Consider the following 21,788-nt stretch of genomic DNA (forward strand, 5'->3'; position numbering starts at 1 on the left):
AGAGAGAGAGAGAGAGAGAGAGAGAGAGAGAGAGAGAGAGAGAGAGAGAGAGAGAGAGAGAGAGAGAGAGAGAGAGAGAGAGAGAGAGAGAGAGAGAGAGAGAGAGAGAGAGAGAGAGAGAGAGAGAGAGAGAGAGAGATGGAGCTATAGTAGAATAAGAGGGTAGAAAGGGCAAAGGGACTTCAGGTGATGACAGAAAGTGGCCAAAAAGCATTCAATAAACACATCTCTATAGTAACCGAGGTGTAATTTGCTTAGAAAAAAAAGGGAACTATGGAGATTGAGGCAGAGTGATGGAGAGAGAGGAATAGAAAAGCATTTACCATCACTGCTTGAGTCCAGAGCTATAATTATGGAAGTGAGACGCAGCAAGAGGAGGAGGAGGAGGAGGAGGAGGGAAAGCAGGGGTACACACAAGAAAAGTGCTGCACACAGTGTGCTTTTACAAAAGGGAAAAAAACGGTGAGAACGAGAAACTCATAGAAGAAAAGTTACGACCCCATGACAGCGCTGTGTGGAAGAAAGAGAGGAAAAAAGGAAGGAAGGAAGTAAGAAAGGAAGAAGAAGGAAGGAAGGAAGGAAGGCTGGGGATAAAACAGCAGCAGACCAGAAAATACACAATCACAAACTTTATTTTCTTTCTTTTTTGACAGAGTGGAGATAATTCCTCATGTTTCAGAGACCACACAGAGTCTAAATTACAAGAGGACGTGGAGTACAGTAAAAGACAGAGGAGGAGAGCGACGAGCGAGTTAAATGATGGCAGACAGACGAGATGTGTGAGAAACGTGAAGGCAAACGGACGATCACACACATCATTATAACGTGTGTGTGTGTGTGTGTGATTACAGCTCTGGTGTCAGTCTGTATATGTGCAGATAACAGGATTAAGAGGCCACTGACACTACTGTACATGAGCAGCTGAGAGAGAGGAGAGAGCAGAGGAGGTGGTTTTCACAATCCCTTTACTGGCCCATTTTAAGTGGGACGAGAGATGACCTCATTAATAATCAGCGTAGTTAAATAATTAGCGTACATGTGTAGAGTCACACAGATCAACTCTGAGCCGGTCACAGAGGTTTCAAACTCACGGCCCACGAGCCACATGTGGACCCTCCAATCAGTTTCATGTGGCAAGTCATGAGTTATTTATTATTGTATATGTTTTTTTCATCATAAGTACATTTATATTGTGAACTATTTACCATTCCATATCAAAACGGAACACTTTCATTTTGAAATGATGTGAACTATCATCATTAATATTATTATTTCAATATCTTTTTCTCAGAAATGTGGACGTTTTTCACTTGACCGGCCCCTTACTTTACCAAACTAGGCACACTCTGTGGCCCCCAGGTCATTTGAGATTGAGACCCCTGCTATATTCAATGTAGTGCATGATGTTTATGGCCAATATTAGAGGAATAGCAAAACGTCAGTCCTGGCGTTTACTGTAACCATCCTGAATCCAACAGTTTAAAGGGATAGATCGGAATTTTGCACATAAGTCCTATTTTCCAACTCAGCCGGTGTGATGGACACGTCTGGAGACGTTTTCAAGAAATTTCATGCGGTTCTTCTATTTGCCGAGTTCGCTGGTGCTATGGTTAGCGCAAGTATAATCCAAGTATTGGGTTACTGTGTCCCACCGGGTTTCTGTCACGTGCTTCTCTGTTGCAGTGTTGTGGTTACTTCACAACTAACCAGAGCAAAGTAAAATTCCGCTGCTGCTGAGAAAGTAGTCCCTCAAAAATGGATGATTCATGCGAGTGTTTTAATTGATTTGCCTCGGGTGCACTGTGGAGTCGGTGTGAGCGTTTCTAATGCCATGCTAACTTGTATCATTGACTTGCGCTAGCCATAGCACCAGCGAACTAGAAGAACTGAATTAAATTTCTTGAAAACGTCTCCAGACGTCTCCATCACACCGGCCGAGTTGGAAAATAGGTCGTTTTATGTCCAAAATTCCGACCTATCCCTTTAAGTTGAAATGAAGCTCGAATCATGTTCACATTTTATAATCCAACAATATACGTATGTGTCTTCCTTTAACCATTCATTTCCTTATGTAACCGCCTACCCATGTGACTGTTCTAATCATCTCTGGGCAGGCTCTGGGTTCTTTTAGTTTTGTTTTGTGGTGCCGAATCAACTTAAGATAACTGTAACAAAATCCTTATTTTAAACCCAATCAATATGTATAATACATTAAAATTATCACTCACACACACAGTACTACAAATTAACTCAAGTGTATTACACACAAACAAAGCTTAAGCACTTGTCAAATGTTCCCATTATTCACAGATCTCAGAAACATTCACAGTATCTTGGAATAACAAAAACACATTTCAATGCCCAAACCAATGACCATGTTCACACCATACTTAAAGTCTAAACAGTCTTTGAAATAAAACGATGCAGGCCCAATTCGATGCTCGAGTACGGCGAGGTCAAAAACTCAGTGACCGCTTCACTCAGACAAGCAAAATAAAAAGAAATAAATGCACGCGCAATTGGGTTACTCACACTGTCCGTCCTCAGTTAGCGTGTGGTGTGTGTGCAGGTGATGGAAGGGGAGTAGGGACGTTATGGATGGATGACGATGATGAGGGAAATAGGAAAACCTGTGACCGCAGCCTTGACCCACGTAGCTTCTCACTCACAGCCGATACTTGCCGCTCACCGCTCACCGCTCCGAGGGCAAACAAGGTCCAAGAAGAATATTCTCGTCCTGTACTCTGGCGAACACGCATACATGTTCCTTAACCAGTCATATCGACAGTCTATGCGCCTCCATGCGCTCATTCCGAGTTCACACAGCAAAACTAACAGTAGCACACAATTAGCACAACAAGTAACGTGAGGCTACAATAGCTTAACATGTGTAAAACATCCGTTAGCATGCTAGCGCGAGCTAACCGCTAATCGCTAATCACGTTTAGCATTCACATTGCAACTTTTATTCCAGTAACACAGTCCGTGAACACCACATTATAAACATTTACCTTCTGTATGCTTTTGTATGTCCATATACCGTTGACAAAAGGCCACATTATACTTCTCCGACTGCGTATGCGTTACCCGTCTGCGTCACCACGGAGACGCCTCGAGCATTAAAGGGTTACGTGGTGACGGACACTCGCTGCAATTTCCCGCCCGATCAGTAGGGGTCGCTGCGCAAGGTTGTTGTGCTTCTGGCTACAGTGAGCAATGGCGTCCGAGAAAGAAAGAGAGAGAAAGACTGTTGTTGTTGAAAAAGTGGCCGTTTCTCACTTTTCTGTGTCACGGAACGCAGTTTTAAGATAATTTTGAGGCGAGAAATTGGCCATTTAGAGTCTAAACATGTGCTGTGTGTGTTAAGATATGACGTATTTATAGTTCGGCAGCGGCGTTATCGGCGGGGATCAGCTCCGCCTCTGTCAGGACGCCCGGAGCGGACTGAGAGCCGGCACAGAGCAGCTTAGCTCGGCCTGTCCTGAGGACCAATCGCAGCTCTTGCCGTCTCCGTAGTCCCTTGACGGAGTGACGGACACTTAAAAAATATTTCGTGCAGACGGAGACTACGCAGAGGCTCTTCGACAGTCTCTGCGTCGACGCAGAGTCTCTACGTAGCCTACGCAGAGCACTTAACGCAGAACTATAAATTGGGCTAAACTCTGCATCTATCCTGGCAGAACAATACTCTGGCATTACAGCAAATCACCCATGTCATCTTTCGGACGCTCTGTCAGTTTCTCCATATAAGTCTAACCTGCATACTTTATGTACCACCCCGGTATCTCACGATTGGACGACTTTTATGACAGATGAGGAGGCAACCAATTGACAAGCTTTGCAGAAATAAATGACACAATGAAAAGAAATAGTTACAAATAACATTACAAACATATGAACCACAGTCAAATTTAACTTTTTAATGAAAATAACCTATTTATTAGATAAACTTATTTACAACCTAATGTTATTTTAGACCGGGCTACACTTATGTTCCCCCTAATTCTTGGGGGTTTGAGCAACACTCCAGAAAAGAACAGCCTGTTTCCTGTGTAAAAATGAAGTTTAAAGATGAGCAGCATGGGTGATGGATAGAGATTGATGAGCAATGAGGGTTTTGTAAAGAGCATTGATAATGATGAATAGCTGACCCACAGGAGCTGAAAAACATAAAGGGAAGAAAGAGAGAGAGAGGGTTTGAGGCAGAATGATAATAAGGAAAAAAAAAGCTATAAAGTTGGTGTTGGAATTGTCTTTTTCTGCCCGTTTAATCAAAATAACCACTCGTACGTGCGAGATTCATCAGCTGTGAAATCAACACAGCTCCCAATTAAGTGCAGTCGCGACTGTCGATTTCCGCTGGGGTTTTCCCACGAGGTAAATGAGGAGACTCTTCTTGTCTCTGGCTATTATCTGAGCCAGGGAGGGAAAAACTGATCAATGCACAGTGTGTGAGGGGGAAGAGTTCGCTGCAGGGCCGCTAAATACTTACCACTGTTCCACTCACCTGCAGAACTGAAGCTCGACACAGGAGGAGAATGGAAATGAATTCACACGAAACGTGATTTACAACTCGCACTCGTACCGAAAACTCTGAGAAAGTTTGTTAGCAAACGTCCTATAGATCAATCACAGTGTGTGTGTGTTTGTGTGTCTCTCTGTGTGTGTGTGTGAGAGAGAGAGAGAGAGAGAGAGAGAGAGAGAGAGAGAGAGAGAGAGAGAGAGAGAGAGAGAGAGAGAGAGAGAGAGAGAGAGAGAGAGAGAGAGAGAGAGAGAGAGAGAGAGAGAGAGAGAGACCCCTGCAGAATGACTTGCTCCACGCCTGCTGCAGGAGTGCCAGGCAGCTCACTAGGGACAAATTAGCCACACAGGAGCACCGTGGCATCATGGGAAATTAATGATCGGGACCTCCAGGAAGTGAACTAATGAGTGCTAGGAACCGCACTTACACTACGAGCCACACACATGCAAACATGAGCGGGGATAAGAGATAAGAAAAGCACCAGAAGAAGAAGAAGAAGAAGAAGAGGGAGATTGCCAGGCGTGCACTCTCCGCAGCAGCAGCAGAGCTACTCGTGTAACTTTGTCTCAATGAGCGATTGTGCTGGAGTTATCACACGCACACACACACACACACACACACACACACACACACACACACACACACACACACACACACACACACACACACACACACACACACACACACACACACACACACACGCACACACACACTTACGAGAATGAGATAATTAGAGAGGACCACCAGTGGCTTTTGCCCATGGAGGCGTAGTGATTACTGTCACTACACCCTCCCCTGGGGCGGCAGACAACAACCATAGATTTAACACACACACACACACACACACACAGGTAAATATAGCAGAACTAAATATAGATTTTGCAAACTGTAATCTGTGAGACGGTGCCTGAGTCAATGTTACCCAGTAATAAAAACAAGACAATATCAAAAAAGTGGCTGCTCATCAAAGATAAGAGCAGAACTTCACAGTGATGTCCATGAGGTAAAAGTCCAAAGAAGAATCATCTGAGGTGCCCTCGACACATATCTGTTCATTTTATCAATTCATTCATTCATTGGTGTAGTGATTATCACTCTTGTCTTTGCAGCAAAGACCCGATCAGAACAAGGGTCTTTCTGCATGTTCTCCCCGTGTGTGTGCGTGGGTTTTCTCCAGGTTCTCCGGTTTCCTCCAACATAGTCCAAAAACATGCAGATTTGGGGAATTGGCTAAATTGACTGTAGGTGTGAGTGTGAATGGTTGTTTGTCTCTACCTCTACCACATACTCTCACACATTCTGGCATGTGCAATACTCTACATTTCATGCTGAAATGCTTATTTATTTAATAATTTACCCCACACTATGCAATACTTATATACTGTGCACTACTTATATTGTATACACAGATTTTTATCCTGCTTAAATTACATTCCAAACTGTGCAATATCTATATTTTTAATGGTACCCTGCTAAAATCACTTTCATACTGTGTAAATATTTCTATTTCTATTTTTATATACTGCAAAATTACATTTCATTCTGTGATATTTATATTCTATATGCTGCTAAAATCACATCTCACACTGTGATATTTATATTTCTATATTTCATATACTGTAAAAAAATTACATTTCATACTGTGGAAATAGTCTTATTTATTATTTTTTATACCCTGCTATGGGTCACGTCTCATAGAAATGCACTTTTTATATTTAAACCCTGCTATAGACCTGCTATTTCATACTGTGCAATAAGAATTTGATGGCTGTTTATCCTTTTAATGTAGTACGCTGAAACTGAAAACCCACCTCACGTTAACTAGGGTCACTTTTTTTTTTTTTTTTATGTCCTTTTGACCCATACTCTGGTTGTTGTTGTTGTTGTTGTTATTGTTCTTCGTTTTTAGCTGTATGCACTTTCAAGGTGAAGTCAAGTAAATCTCGTTGTATAATGACAATAAAGGCATTCTATGTGTCCCTGTGATGGACGGGCGATCTGTCATGGACGGAACCCGCCTTATCGCCCTATATCAGCTGAGATTGTCACCAGCATGATGAGGATAAGGATGAGGTGGGAGGAAATGGATGAATTCATTAATACAAGTTTTGTTTTGGGCTGCCACTACTCTTTCAAAATTGAAAGAGCGAAGTTTTGTTCCTACTTTTATTAATAATAAACATAGTGGTGTGGTAAAAGCAATGGCAAAAATAAAAATAAATGACACCAAACTGTCAAAATAAAAAACAGAAAAGCAAAAAAAAAACAATACACACGCAAGAAAGTGTCAGACAACAGCGAGCAGAGCAAATAACAGGATACATATAGAACAAAAACAACACTAAAACTGTAGATTAAGAGATTATGGATGAAAGGACGGTTTAAGAAGTGATTTAAAATGAATTCACAGCATCTCTGAGCCATTATCTCCTCAGGTAGGTAGTTTCAAAGTTGAAGACAAGGGGTCAGAAATCCAAAACTATTTTGGAGCTTCATTGTGCTGAATTTTTATTTTTACTCAGTAACGGATAGGAATTATAAAGTAACTAAGTACAATACTTGAGTCAATACGTACTCAAGTAAAATACAGAATCCTGATTTTAAATTGTACTTAAAAAATACAAAATACACAAAAAAAGTATTCAATACAGTAACTTGAGTAAATGTATTTCGTCACTTTCCACCTCTGATTCTATTTTTTTTATATATATATATATATATATATGTACAGACAGAGGGTGGGACACCCACACACTCCTCACGCCAGTGGGCGCACCTCACAAACATTTAACCCTGCACACACTCACACACTCTCACGTCACCACACCCTTGTCACCCGATTGGTCTAAAGTTTCCACCCCCGGGCCCCGCCCCCTCCGCAGAGCGGCCACGCCCTCCCACAGTGCACAGTGCACACAGTGCACAATCTGTTGCTGCAGAAGCAGGCGGGCACTTTTTGGATTGACGTTGTCCGTGCACAGTGTGACCTTTAAACCTTCAGGTGTGTGAGTGCAGCAGCAGCAGCAGCAGCAGCAGCAGCAGCGTCATGGACACAGTGTCAGGGAGTCTTCAGTGTGGAGCTGCACACCTCCACCTCTGATGTCTGTCACCACTTCTTCTTCTTTTTTTTTTTTAAATCACTTTAAAGCAACTTTAACCACGTTTCCTCCACGATGCGAAGCTGCAGCAGCAGCAGATGACGTAGAAGTCTGAGGTGCTGAGAGAAGTTTGTGTTTCCTCTGTCTTACCTGGGACACACACACACACACATACACACCTCTCGCTCCCCCCCCTCCACGGTACACTGCAGCCTCTGCGCGGCCCCCGGCGGCCAGGATGGACTCCCTCCTCATGTTGGCACCGGGAGCTCTTCCTTCGTGGAGAGCCGCGATCTTGCTCGTCAACATAATCTCAGCCGCTGTGGCCAAGCGACACGCCGTGTTCTGGAATTCCACAAACACGAGGTGAGAACACGGGGGGCTTCTTGCAGCCCTAATACTGCACTCACTCTCTGTGCGCACGGGGGCCAAATGAAGGATTAGGGTCTATTGTTGAAAGTGTGTGATGTGGCCTCTGGACTGTGCCTGAACTTGCGCTGCCACAAGTGCTATTGCACAATAATTCCTGCTAAATGAGTCAAGCCTTGGTTTGGTTTTGAAGAATCCCTGCTATGCAGTAGATCACGTCCCTGTGTACTTTAATTGAAAAGAGGGCGCAGAGTGTGTGTATGTGTGTGTGTGTGTATGATTGCATAAAACCTGTGCGTAAGCGCGCAGCTATCAGACTGATATGTGCCTCACATTAAAAGGGGAGCTTGAACTCTGGGGAATCAGCAGTAAAGACAGACAGAGTGTCCTCGTGCAGGTAGTTGTCTTCATAATGACCACACTGTAAGACTGTGGCTTTCACCTGACCACTGCCTCTGTGCCTTTAGTCATTATTCTGCTGCCTGGAGAAAACCAAAAATAAGGGTTTGTGCTTTAAATGTTTGCATTGAATGGTGCTGAGCACACACACGCACACACACACATATATACTGGGGCCATTAGCCGGGGCAGAGTCATGCTCACCTGCTGATCCAGGTGTTCCTGTCTGGGTAATTGTGGGGTTGATGGCAGAGCTGCAGGGCCACAACACAACACATGTTTTGCCTTTTTAAGATTTGTGAAAATGTTTCTCAGTTTTAACAAACATATTTAGTCGATTTCGGACTATATATCGAATCCACGTGAACACCTGAACGCGAATATTGTGTGATATTCCCGGTGTGTGCTGGTGTAAATGTGATTCCACCGAGTGTGGACAGTGGGCGTGTTCTACAGAATTGATGTGTGGATGACGTAGCCAGGCTCTCCTGCTGATCCAGGTGTTCCAGTCTGTGGTGGTTGATGGTACAGCTGGGGGTGGGGGTGGGGGGGGGATATTAGACATTCCATTATGTCTGATTTCCCAAACACTGGATGAATGAGGTTAATTTAAAGCCTGCACTATGTAACGTGAGGTAACTTGTTGACGTCATTACTCTGCCTCTGATTTGCTGCATCTTTCATCTGAAAACAAGCTTTGTGGAGCAAAACTATCACACCTGACTGAGGGAGTGTTTGTGTGTGTATACAGCAGCAGCACAGGGGGTGGGCGGGGTCAAGAAGCAATGATCCGACCAGGTTTTTTTCAGCACTAGAATCTACTTCCAAAACTTTTCCTGGGCATTTATTTGTGTTTTCAGTCGTCTCACTTTACTAGCGATATGTTTTGCCATGAAATGAATCACTTCCTGTTTGCATTGTGCGAATGTCGCCGGGTCGACACGAGATCTGAACAACACTTCACTGAGAACCGCAGTCATGTAGCGCTGACAGGCTTCATTAGCATTGTGTGAATCCATTTCGTAATGGTTTGCATGTATTGGCGGTGGGTGAAGATGGGTGGGCGTCACTACTTGATGTCTCCTTGAGGTGGCGCTGCTCAAATGAATGAGGGAAACTTGGGCAGAAGTTACCTGGTTGAAGAAGAGGGAGTTTACAGTGGGATAAAGGTGGAGAAAGCTACGTTAGGAGATGGACTTTATGCACTTTGTTGTGAATAAACAGAGAAATCCTGCACTTTTTGTTTTCTTCAGTGAGACAGATATCGTGATGTATCGCGATATAGTTCTCTTGCAATATATTGATCATCACAGTATCATTGTATCGCAATATTATTGGTATCGTGGACCATGTATCACCCCACCCCTAGAATGTAGCGGGCATTTGTTTACATCTCAAAGTCACTTTTAATAGCAGCACAGACCACTTTCACACTCCTGGAGACTTTTAACTTGTACTTTAAATTCATGGATGCACAAAGTGTGACCAAAATTTGTCATGTGGGAGATATAATTTCTTCAAGGGCTCCTTTGTCAGGATCTTCAGGACTCCTCCTGCACTGGAATCAGCTGAGGTTATATCCAGTGTGTCCATGTAGGTAAAAACCCAGTCCTGTAATTGGGCTCTTACAGAAATACGGTCGGTAGAAACGCTGCGAGGATTAGGAAGCACCTTCTTTCCCCCCCCCCCCCGAGGTTCAGGGATGAGCGGTCACACAGCCTGTGTCGGGGGGCCACACAGTCGGCTGCAACGCCACACAATCACAATGCCATCAGCATGACGGCGGAGGCTAACCCACTGTGGCAGAGAACCACTCTCATCAGCAACACCACCCAATCACAAAGCTATCAGAGGAGCTGTGATGCTGCAACCGGTCCAGAATCCCTCGGGTTTATCACTAGGACTTACCTCTCCTCCTCTCCTCACCCATTACCTTCCTCGTTACATCCCACTCTCCTTTTTTTCATTTTTTGTCTGCACTCCCAGCACCTCCTTCGCCCCCTTTTATCGCTCGCAACTCCCTCCTGTCCAGTGATGGATATTGGCAGTGTGATTAGTTGAGCTCCAGTCATTTTCCCATACCATATTTTCTATTCGCTTGCCGCCACGCAGACAGGTCGTCCCGAGGCCTGTAAACGCAGCCTGGTGAGGCTAAAGGAGCGCAGGGACGCAGGGAGGGGAAGAGCTATTGCTTTGTTGGGTGTGAAGCTTAGGCTGCTCTTGATGTGGTGCAAACGGCACAAAATAACCACATTTGGCCTTTTTTGTTTGTTAAAGGGACACTGTGTAGTATTTATGGGTTTATATGACCCAAAATCCCCTTTTTTTATACATATTATGTGCTCCTGCATTGTCTAGTCGCTGTATAATAGTTTTTGTTTCATTTTCGTAGTGTTTCAAAAAGTCATGTAAAATAACGTGGTCGCGGGCCGCGGTTGCATAGCCACTGTTAGCAGCGAGACGCCATGTTTCTACCGGAGCCTGTAAGGACAAACGCGAGAGAACAAATCAAGCGTCTCTTTACTTGTAGCGGAAGTCCCGCCTCCTCTCTCTCCGCTTCGTCTGCTACGGCCGCAGTAGCTCGCCCTCTCCCTCACCTCACGAACCTCATCTGCTGACACGGAGAAAGACGACGAGGACGACATTTGACCTGCTGAGGATACCGTAGCGCTCAGGGAAGGGAGGGGGTGAGCAGAGGAGCAGTTCTTTGTTGTAAATTTCAGCCTCTCCTCTAGATGGCACTATAAACTACTTACTTCACCTTTAAAGGTGCCGTAAGAATGTGGCCAAAAACAGTTACTACATTCAAATTCAAAATACCGAGGTCTTTTAGGTTTCGTTTTCTGACCTAACTGGCAACCCGTGTTTGCTCGGCAGCTGAGACTCTACTGACTGCAATGATTGGTAGACGGCGGTAGGTGGCGCCACATGCCAAAACATGATTTAAAAACATAAACATGATTTGCAGTCTGCAAAATATTTATTTTAATGCAAATATTTTGTCTGTACTGTTGTTGTTGGTGAGTTCAGTTTGTTATATGAACATTATTCCTGAGTCTCTGTGACATATTAGGAGGATTTTATGGCCAGTTGCTTTAGATTTATTACATAATGCACCTTTAAAGCTGCTTAATGAAGCCGCAGTGTTTTTACACTAACAACGGCTAAAGGTGCGAGATAGATGCAGACAAATCCTCAGAGATTCAGCAGTTTTTTTGTTTTCCGTTTTATCAGCTGTAAGTTTATCGTTTTGGTTAAAGCGCTAATTTAACTGTGCTCATTAAGTTTTACTGCAGTCATTTTTTTTTTATAGCAAAACTGACGAGACAAATGTAGCGTCGGCGACTTGGCGAGCGCCACCACTGGAGATATTAAAGGGGGGAAACAATTATTATTTTTTATTGGCTAAATAGCTGGATATTTCCCCCAGGAATTGGTAGGGAATAAAAATTTAAAACAAATATTGAACTTATTGGAGACTAATGTTTGGACATGACTCGAAGTGAACGTTTGAAGCAGAAATGACGCTGGTTGAATGTTGTTGCTGTTGTTGTTGTTGTTATTTTGACCTCTGTTCACCTTTCCTCTGCTTCCTCGACCTTTCGCTGTTAATTGAAACTTTTTTCGAACACTTGGACTAAGTTGCTTTGACAGTTTTTTTTTTTAAAAAAAGCTCAGATTTCATCAGTTTGCCTTCATTACTCCCGTCCTCGACGACTGAAAAGAAGCCGCGACCGCTGTTACATTAAAGGACCGAGTTAATATATAACAAAAACGGAGCTGGTGAGCAAACAGGCTCTTTTTAATCCCGATGACAGGAGACATTCCGTGGCCATCACCTTCCCTTTTCGACATCTAGATTTATGGTTTTAATGAAGCAGGGGCAGTGGAGTGGAGACTGAAGGGCCTCGTTTCTTCTGCTCTTTGATGGCTAATATGGTTGTAACAAAGGCTCAGTGAAACACTTTAACTGGCTCACATTTAGCACCCTCCAGATTGAAAAATGGAGCTCTGAAATGAACGTGATAGACCGACTGCGGGGTCAGCGTCGAGCATCGTGGAATCAGATTCCCTGGCCTCTTTCATTGCGAGGCTCAAGTGGTTCGATTGCCCCTGTTTTATGATTTTATGAACAGAGTTTACGATAGCTTTCCTTTTTATAACCGCGTCTCCCTCGCAGCAATACTTCCTTATTAGAAGAGAAATTCTTTTCTTTCTTTCTTTTTTTTTTTTTTTTACTTCCTCGAGCAGTTAAAGGTTAGTAAAATATTATAACCTCAGCTTACCTCAGTTTAGTTTACCGGAATGTTTCAGCCTCCTCTCGTGTGCTATGCTGTGCTTTTAAAAACCCATCGGAGCAGAATATGTTGACCGGCCTACTTGCTGATACAACAGCGTCTGCTACATTAATCCTCATAAATTTACTTAGAAGCTGTCAGGGAGTTTAGTCGGAGCAACAAAACTTCCAGGAGTGAATTAATTTCTGTTTGTTTTTCTGTAACGACGGCTTTAAAAGAGGCTTTTACCTCTGCAGACGAGCTGCTAATAGATTTGTAACGAGAATAAATATCACCCGTACTTGGACCCGAAATCAGCCACTGTGTTCCTCTGTCCTACCATTTACCCTCGTTCTTGGCTCACGCCTCTACCTTTTTTGTTTTTCCCGTTTTCTATCCTCCATGGCAGGAGGCGAGCTTGTCGTGTTGAGTAGTTTCTCTGGATCCAGAGGCGCAGGCAACTGCTTGGGGCCCCGAGCTGAAAGGGGGCCCCCGACACTCAGAGCCTGAGGGCGTTTTTTTTTTTTCAGTTATTTACAGTATTTTATTGTTCTATATATTTATATTGTTTTATAATGTGGGTTCTTTACAGTGTAATGTATTTTTAACCAAGTGTATGTCGTTTTTTTTAAAAAGCTATTTACAGTATTTTATTGTTCTTTACATTTATAGTTTCACAAACTTTATAATTACAAGGTTTTTCCATGTTATTTCATTCATTTCCAAAAAATATATATACTTTAAACTCATAAATTTTTCGTCGGTGTCAGATTATATATAACATAATGGTGATGAACACTGGTTGGAAGGAAGGGCTCCCTGGGAATATTTGCTCAGGGCCCCTACAGACTCTAGAATCGCCTCTGTCTGGATCATAGCTCAAACTCATGCTCTCTCTCTCTCTCTCTCTCTCTCTTGTGCCACTTCCTGTCTTTCCTTCCTACTTAGACAACAGGAATACCTGTGTTCTCTGTTGCTCATGCTTAAATCCAGTGTGCAAGTCTGGACACAAACTTGAAAGCTTTTAAAACCCTATCAGAACCCTCTCTCTTCCTCTTCTTCCTCTCTTCTTCTCCCCTCTCTCTCTCTCTCTCTCTCTGTCTCTCTCCGTTTGTGTGAGGCCGAGGTGCAGCTCAAATCTAGTGGAGCATGTTTGACGGCTGTGCGAGGAGATGAACATTTGTATTGAATTTCTGTATCTTTATTGAACGCAGCCCTCATAAGTCTTGCGTGTAATCTCTGCTCTGTTTATGCATCATTTCCCTCCGTGTGCACTCAACAATGATCTAGTTTAAATACCAGAGTGAATCACATTCCCGCATACCGTACCTTTACGCGTGTGTGTGCGCGCGTGCACGCTCACACGCGCGCACACACACACACACGCGTATGCGATAGGCTGGTGCGAGCAGACGCATGCAGCGTTACAGTAAAGTGAAAGCAGACACTGCTTGTAATTGCATCTTGTCAGGGGAGATGATTGCACCCTCAGACTGATTTCTTTTTTTTCTTTTTTTTTTTTTCTTTTCCCTAATATCATTTCTTCATCCACAGGTCCATTTGCGTCCACCACGTCGCCTGTCGTCGTGCATGCAAATGAATACATTTCCTCCACGGGCGCCGGCTATCTCTCCTCGCTCTCTGTCAGTTTCCCTGCTAATCTGCGTCTTCCCCTGGTAAATGATTAACACGGAGAACCTGGCTGAACTATAATCAACAAACCCACAGTGAAGTAATTACCACTTTATTCCCTGTCCTGCTAACAAAGCAGCCCCTCCTCCCCCCTTCCATCTCTCTCTCCTCATCTGTCATCAGCCTGTATCAGTGTCTCTCCCTCCTTCTCTGTCTCTCTCTGTCAGTGGTATTGTCTCACTCACTGCTGCAGTGCTGTGGTCTGTGTAGATCCACAGATTTGTGTGTTTGTGTACCTTATCTGTCTTTGTAAATGTGCTCTGTTTGTGTGTGTGTTTGTGTGTTTGTGGTATTGAGTGTATTATCTGGAGGTAAACTGCGGATGAGTCGACTTTGTGTACACTTGGGCTTCTTCATCTCTGTCAGAAAACAATGCAGAGCAGTGATTTTAGTTATCTGTAAGCCGGCGAGGTTGACGTTTGGTCGCATTGTTGTCTGTCGAAGTTGATTTTTAGTGAAACAATGTGCTCTGACTGAGGCGTTTGTGTGTGTGTGTGTGTGTGTTGTAATGTGTACCATCTTTTATTTCACACTGACTTTTTCAGGACCTGTATAGTTCTCAAGGGGAGCAAAGCCTGGTCCTAATGAGTCAGAACTTTTTTCACAAATGAATAGAAGTCGGTACATTGTCCTAACAGGAATAGCTGAGCCCAGCCTGCGTGTGCGTGTGTGTGTGTGTGTGTGCGTGCTGAGTTTATGGTTTGCTTATAAGAGAAGTCTTTGTTTCCTTGAGAAACATTGGACTCTGATAAATTTCACTACTGGAAAAACAAAACCCTTAAAAAAAGTTCCAGGATGCCCAGCCCTTTTAAAATTTATTTGAGCTTACATATGATTTTATCTTTTCGACTTTTTTTTTTTTATTTCCTTTCATTTCTGCTCACAGTAAGCAGTAGCAGCAGCAGCAGCAAGTCCTTAATTCCTGCCAGTGGTTTGCTGCTGTGGGAACCATTTACCAACCGCTGTGCCGGCTTCTCGTCTAAATAGGTCATTGTTTTGTTTCCACTTGTTAGTTGAATTTAGGTGTGACTAATGTGTTCAAGGAAAAAGGCGTGTTATTGCCTTTGGACGCCTTCTTCTTCTTCTTCTTCTTGTTTTTTTGGAAGGTGGGGTGTGACGATAGTGTTGTGCAACACTGTGCCGTTTGCTCAAAAATGCCACACGGCCTCATTTTATGAATTATTTCACGAGCGGCGGTTTGAGTTTAGGAGTGACTGACACTTCTGTTCCTGTTTCTGTCAATCAGTAATCCTCCATTGTGCTTTTTATTAGTGTAACATTAGGACAAGATGATTGCTCAACAAATGTTTGCAATTGAATCAAGAAGCAGAGATACAGAGAGAGAGAGAGAGAGAGGAAGAATGGAGCACACTGTGTTAAAATTGAGGTTTGAGGACATCTGAATTAAAATGGATCAGATGGTCCCAGTGCAGCTCGGAGCCGTCGGAGCAGACGTGGTTTACAAGCATGAAAGGTACGGGCGCGCTCTCCTCCCGGTCAGGATATTTAGTAAATCGATACCAATTTAACACCCAGATATTATCGCGGGCTTCTCCCATTATCGCTCGGCTGCATACGGACCCGTCTCTCTCCCAATTTCTCTGCCCCCCCCCCCCCCCCCCCCCGTTCCCCCCGCGTGCACACATACATCAACATTAAGGCCGCATTAAGCTGTAATAAGTTGCTTTGTATGGATGTCTCCGAGTGCGGCTGCAACAGCTGTGGAACGAAATGAGGCTCGACGTTGTCCACAGATCAGTTGGCACCGCGTTTGGCACAAAATGGCCGCTGCCGTGCTGCATGAGTGGGGAAAGAGGGTGGTGGTGGGTGGTGGTGGTGGTTGAGGTCTGTTGGTTAGCAGTGGAGTGGGAGGGCGTTCGTTTTGTCCGTCCGTTCATTCATTCAGTCATCATTCAGTGAGCTGCCATTGTCGTACGTGTCAGGCCGACTGTTGTCGTGCTTTGACTTACAAATTGAAAATTAAACTGTTGGCACATGAGAGCGCGTACGGTCTGAAATTTCGGGGAAACTGTGCCGATTTCATCGCGACCGAAGCGACACTATCGGATTATTTAGCCATGTGTGTATATACACTGTATATACGTTTCCCCCCCCCCCGCACACACAAACGTGTGCAGGCACAGACAGACACTCTTCGTACATGAAAGCTCACACGATGCTCTTCCACTCGGCTCAGAAATCCTGCCAAGAGGCAACCGGGGGAATTTCCTATGACAGAAATTGAATTAGTATTGACCCGGGCAGAGCAAAGGGAGGAAGGAGCAGGAATCTGGATTATTGTGCCGCACAAGGTCCTCGCTGTCAGGAGGACACTGAGACGTGTTTGCCATCATCCCGCTCTCGTCTTCAAAGGTGCTTAAGGACAGTTGCGTCAGTCCATTTTTTTTTTTTCAGACAGTGTTCACCATACGAGAGTTTCTGCACTTTCAATCCCCCTGCTCTGAATGTGGATTTTTAAGAATTCTTATTTCTTACCAGAAGAGTAACATCATCATCACAATGATGTGTTTTTTGTCTCGGCTACAAAATGAATCTTGTTGTTGTTGTTGTTGTTGTCGTCCCCCACAGAGATAGCAGAGGATAGGACAGCTTCTCATGAATCCATCTTTTTATTAGTACTCAAATTGAACATCTGTTCACATAAATCTGTTTGGTGTCAAACCTTGTGTTGTAGCCTAGATCAGAGGAGTCACACATGTTAAGAGACAAAAATGTAAAAAAGTTTAATAACCATATCTGGGTTTTAATAGATGCAGTATGTTATCGGATCAGAGTGCAGAAGTGAAGGCTTAACTGTTCTTTTTTTAAGACACACATGGTTTTATGTGACACTTTCTTATCACCTGACGAAATATTAACAATGTGCGTGACGTTCCTCTGTAATCCTGCTGTAATGACGGCTTCACCTTTTTGTAAATCACAAAATCACAGCAGGAACATGTATATACCGCCGCATCATTCCTCATGTTCATGCCGTTACCTGAGTCGCTGTCTTTGTCTGCTAATTACCAATTACACTCCTCGCTCGGTAAGTGAATTTTAAACGATTATATCGCGTACTTTTCGCAGTACGGTTTGTCTTTTTTTGCGTGATGGGTCTGAATCCAGAAAGCGTGGAAACGGAATATCAGGGAGCGTGTCGTCGTCGTCGTCGTCACACCAGAACAAACAAACTTCGTAATCTAACATGATACAAAGCTCCCTCTATGTGCTTCATGTGGAAGACGCATACATTCTTGAACGGGTGTGTACATGTGTGTTTAGAGGGTGTACGCGTATGTGTAGTTAACCTAAAAAAAAAGTGTATTTTATATATTTATATATATATATATATATATATATATATATATATCATGTGCTTTGCGATTTCCAGAGGAGCTGGATCATATTGACAACATGACAAATGATTCATAACGTAGATCATTTTGCACGACTTTTTGGAAATTTTTTTACCATTGCGGATGCAAAAAACTCATTATTTAGGCATTGCCTCCCAGAAATATGGCAGCAAAGCCCACTTTCCAGCCCCCAGTGCTGCAAAACACACACATTCCTCTTCTTCTTCTTCTTCTTCTTCTTTTTCACACGCACGCACATACCACATATGAACGGACACACTCTCCTCTCTGTTTCCTTTTTTCTAGTCTGCCCTCCCCCATGAGATGATAAAAACATTAGACCTTAGCAGTGTATGGAGTGAGGGATGGAGAATGCGTTAAGGGAAAGGGAATGGTAGGGAAAGAGTCAATAGATTTCAACTCCCCAAACAGCTCGGGAAGGTCTCCCGGGATAGAGGGATGAGGTGTGAGTGTGAGTGTGTGTGTGTGTGTGTGTGTGTGAGAGAGAGAGAGAAGGAAGAAAGGATGTCAGCAGGTATTACTATCACTGTCACGAGCAGGCGTGAGGAGCAAAATCTCCCCTTTGCCCCTCCCTATTTTACCAATACACACAGAGAGAGAGACAGAGAGTCCCTCACACACACACACACACACACACACACACACACACACACACACACACACACACACACACACACACACACACACACACACTACCAATAGTAGCTGCTCTAACTCCAGGAGGAGCCTTGTAGGGATGACACCTCATTTGATATTGACTCTACTTTGTGTGTGTGTAGGTGTGTGTGTGTGTGTGTGTGTGTGTGTTCTGGTTACTGTATGCATGTAGTCAAATTACAGTGGAACCCTTCTTACCTGAGGGAAAAAAAATGAATGAAATGTGGTATAAAGTTTTTTTTTTTTTTTTTCTACTAGTGCACTGCTTACAGATGATGAGATATGGTTTTTGTACGCGTGTGTGTGTGTGTGTGTGTGTGAGAGACAGAGAGAGAGAGTTTTGTAGAAATCACCAGTACCACAATATTTTCTGTAATGCACAGCTTGTACTATTTTTTTCTTTCTGCCTGTATGTTGTTTTTTTTGTCAGCGATTTCCCGTATTTCATCAACATTTTGTTGAAATCCAGTGTTTATCAGTGAGTTTCAGGAAATCTGAATTTATGTTTTTCAAGAATGACTTCAAAGATACCTAAGAACCTTGATTAGTACAGTTCCATTCACGAGGGTTCCAAAATAAGGGTAATCCATACCCATGCCCGCTGACTTCCATCTGTTGTGGTACTTAAACAGTAGCGCCATCATCCCCCATGCACCTAAATAGGAATGGAATGGGAAAAAAAAGTAGTTTAAATGTACTTAAACATTTAAACAGGCAACACAGTGCCGTGCTATTTACTTAGCTGACGCAGCTCTTGGAATCCTGCTTCCATTTTTCCGAGTTGGAAAAGTTCCAAACTGTGACTGTGGCGAGCTGAACTATGCTGTTAGTATTCGGTGGAAATTAAGCCTGTGGAATACATCGAAATGTGAGTTTTAATTACGATTATGGCCCCAAAACGGTTACAAAAACAAAATAATCGAAAAACGACACGATTATTATAAAATGAGGGACTTTTATTCTGAAAATAACGTGTTTAATGTTGTGATGCCGTTAGTCTTACTGTAGAAAGTGGAACACAGGCATTCAGTAGGATCTCTGGGTTAAACAGCAGTATATGTGTGTGTATATATATGTGTATATATACAGTATATATATGTATATATATGTGTGTGTGTGTGTGTGTGTGTGTGTGTATATATATTACAATAATTTGTTTTAAGGTAAATATAAAAGGTTCATTAAACATTACACAAGGCATTTTTTATGTACAGTTAAATTCAAGTCAACGAGTCAATTGTTTGAATAATCGGGATTGAAACGTTGACCCAAATAATCAGGATTATTTATTATTTATTATTTTATATATTTTTTTTTCCCATAATCCAGTGCAAATACAGCTTTAGATCACTTGTCAGCCAGCTGCAGTATGACTAAATTACATGGTGCAATTGCACTCGGACTCCACCTTTGCTGGTTGCACAGGACGCAATCTAGGTGCAAAGGGATTGTATTTAGTGTCTGGATTATTCACAGGTGTGCTTTTCTGGTGCATTGCTATTTAGTTGGTGCATGCAGGAAACTGGAGAGGTGAACAATTCTCCGCTAAGTTTCTGCGAAGGCATGCAAGGACATCGATGGTCGAAGCAAGAACCCTTCGCTGAGGGATAGGTGCGCGATTCTGCCACCGTCGTCTACTGATCCTCTGTCACAAATGAGTGCACATATGCGTCGTGAAACCCGCCTGTGCAGGTGCATCGAACGTAAAAAACATTTAAATAACCATTAAAATGCTCAGCCGCTGACCTCAGACCAGGTTTTTCTTGGTCACTGCCGCGGTGGTTTTTCCTGCTGCCTCAAGATAGCAATGTGAAAACAATGCACTGAACCGCACCTCATTTAAATCATCGAGTTTTGGTCGGAAACGAGCAACGACGCTCGTGCTGCACTGTGTGAGATAGAGCCTGTGGTGCATGTGTGTGTGTGTGTGTGATTTATATAGCTGTGTTTCTGGATCTGCTAACACTACTAGCCCAACATATTTTATGTTTGGACACGCCAAGAAATCACATTCAATGTATGTTGACATTGTTTTTTTTGCGGAAAAAGACATGCATCTGCATATCGGTCCATCATCTGAGGTCGGCTGGACCATTGGTCAGCTGATGTAGGTAAAGCACTGCATGCTCTCCTTGCTGGTGAAGCATTTTAACATGAATACCACCCTATTTTCTTCTTGGCTTCTTCGAGACAAACTTATGACTTCATGTTTTTGCATTCATATGCTTGTTTGGGACAATGTGCATGATAAATAATGGGTTATTGTTGTGTCGGCTACTGTATTTTACAGCGGTTATTTTTAAAAATAACCATTTCTAATCAGCCCTTCGTGAATGTTCCTGCCCCCTCTGTGCTGAGAGTCTAGCTCAGCCCCTGGTCACATCAACGTGACCATCATTCTGTAATAAAAAGCCAGAAACAAGATCTGTGTCTTCTGACATGTTACAATACTGCACAAACTGTAAACTTAGCTTTTACATGTATTGCCATTTTTGGGTAAACCATCATTTTAAAACCGAATTGCTCTCTGTCCCTCGTGTCATATGCATCGGGGACAATCAGATGGTTGTATTTCACTGTCTGGGAGAATCAGGAGTTGTGGCAAATGGGGGGGGAGAAAAAAAAGGTGAAATAGCCTTGTCCCCAAATCTCCATAGCTCTGGCCTTGAAGCCGAGGAACTCATGAATCTCATTGCTCTGCCATTCAAGGGGAAATGGAGTTCTTCTCCGCTCGAAACAGTGAAGCAGATGCTGCATGTTTATTATTGTGGAATTAATGTGTGCTTCCCCTCAAATACACCCGGTGACAAAAGCATAGTCAAAAAGTTTTTTTCTGTTGTTTTTTTTCCATTTAAAGCGGTTCCTTTCAGAACAGAAGATTATTCTAAGCCATGTTCTTCATTAAAGTCCCACACAGCTAAACAAAGAGGCCACTTTTGTGTCCTATTTGCTGACTTTGCAGTCGATTCCCGGTGGACTCGGTGTTACTATGTCACACTCGCGTATACTTTACCTCCCCGTGTGTTAATCTTGCAATTTATGGGTTCATTGTGGTTCATTTACCTCAAGTAGAGACCAGTCCTTTTTTTTTTAATCCCAAATTAATCAGTTAATCCCAGTCCGGCTGCTGTTAGCACTATGTGGCACTGACGTCTGCACCTCTTCTCTTGACCCTCGGCCACTTCCTTCCTTCCTCTCCTTCCCTCTCATTGTGCCTAAAGCCTTAATCGGTGTTGTGGAACTGAAGCGGACCTCTCCAAGAAATTCAGGGGGGGGCATCCGGGCCACAAGTTGGACTACGGCGTCCAAACGTGTTAGTCTAAATGTCGAAAACCGTTCATTTTAATTCGCTCGAGCTGGATAGGCTAAAGATTTTTTACAGAGTAAATAACAT

The 21,788-nt window shown here is 43.3% G+C and overlaps 1 protein-coding gene across 1 annotated transcript in view; it reads left to right on the forward strand.

The window, feature by feature from the left end:
• Positions 1-7,873: 7,873 nt before the first annotated feature.
• Positions 7,874-21,788, forward strand: part of efna4 (ephrin A4) — a gene marked incomplete at both ends in the record, with an annotated part of 49,866 nt that continues 35,951 nt past the window's right edge. Inside the window, one exon of the mRNA XM_083895202.1 lies at positions 7,874-7,986. Within this exon, the coding sequence (XP_083751328.1) occupies positions 7,874-7,986 (113 nt within the window). The remainder of the gene's footprint in view (positions 7,987-21,788) is intronic.

The sequence above is a fragment of the Microchirus variegatus genome, assembly GCF_963457635.1.
Source record: "Microchirus variegatus genome assembly, chromosome: 1".
NCBI classification, from domain to species: Eukaryota; Metazoa; Chordata; class Actinopteri; order Pleuronectiformes; family Soleidae; genus Microchirus; species Microchirus variegatus.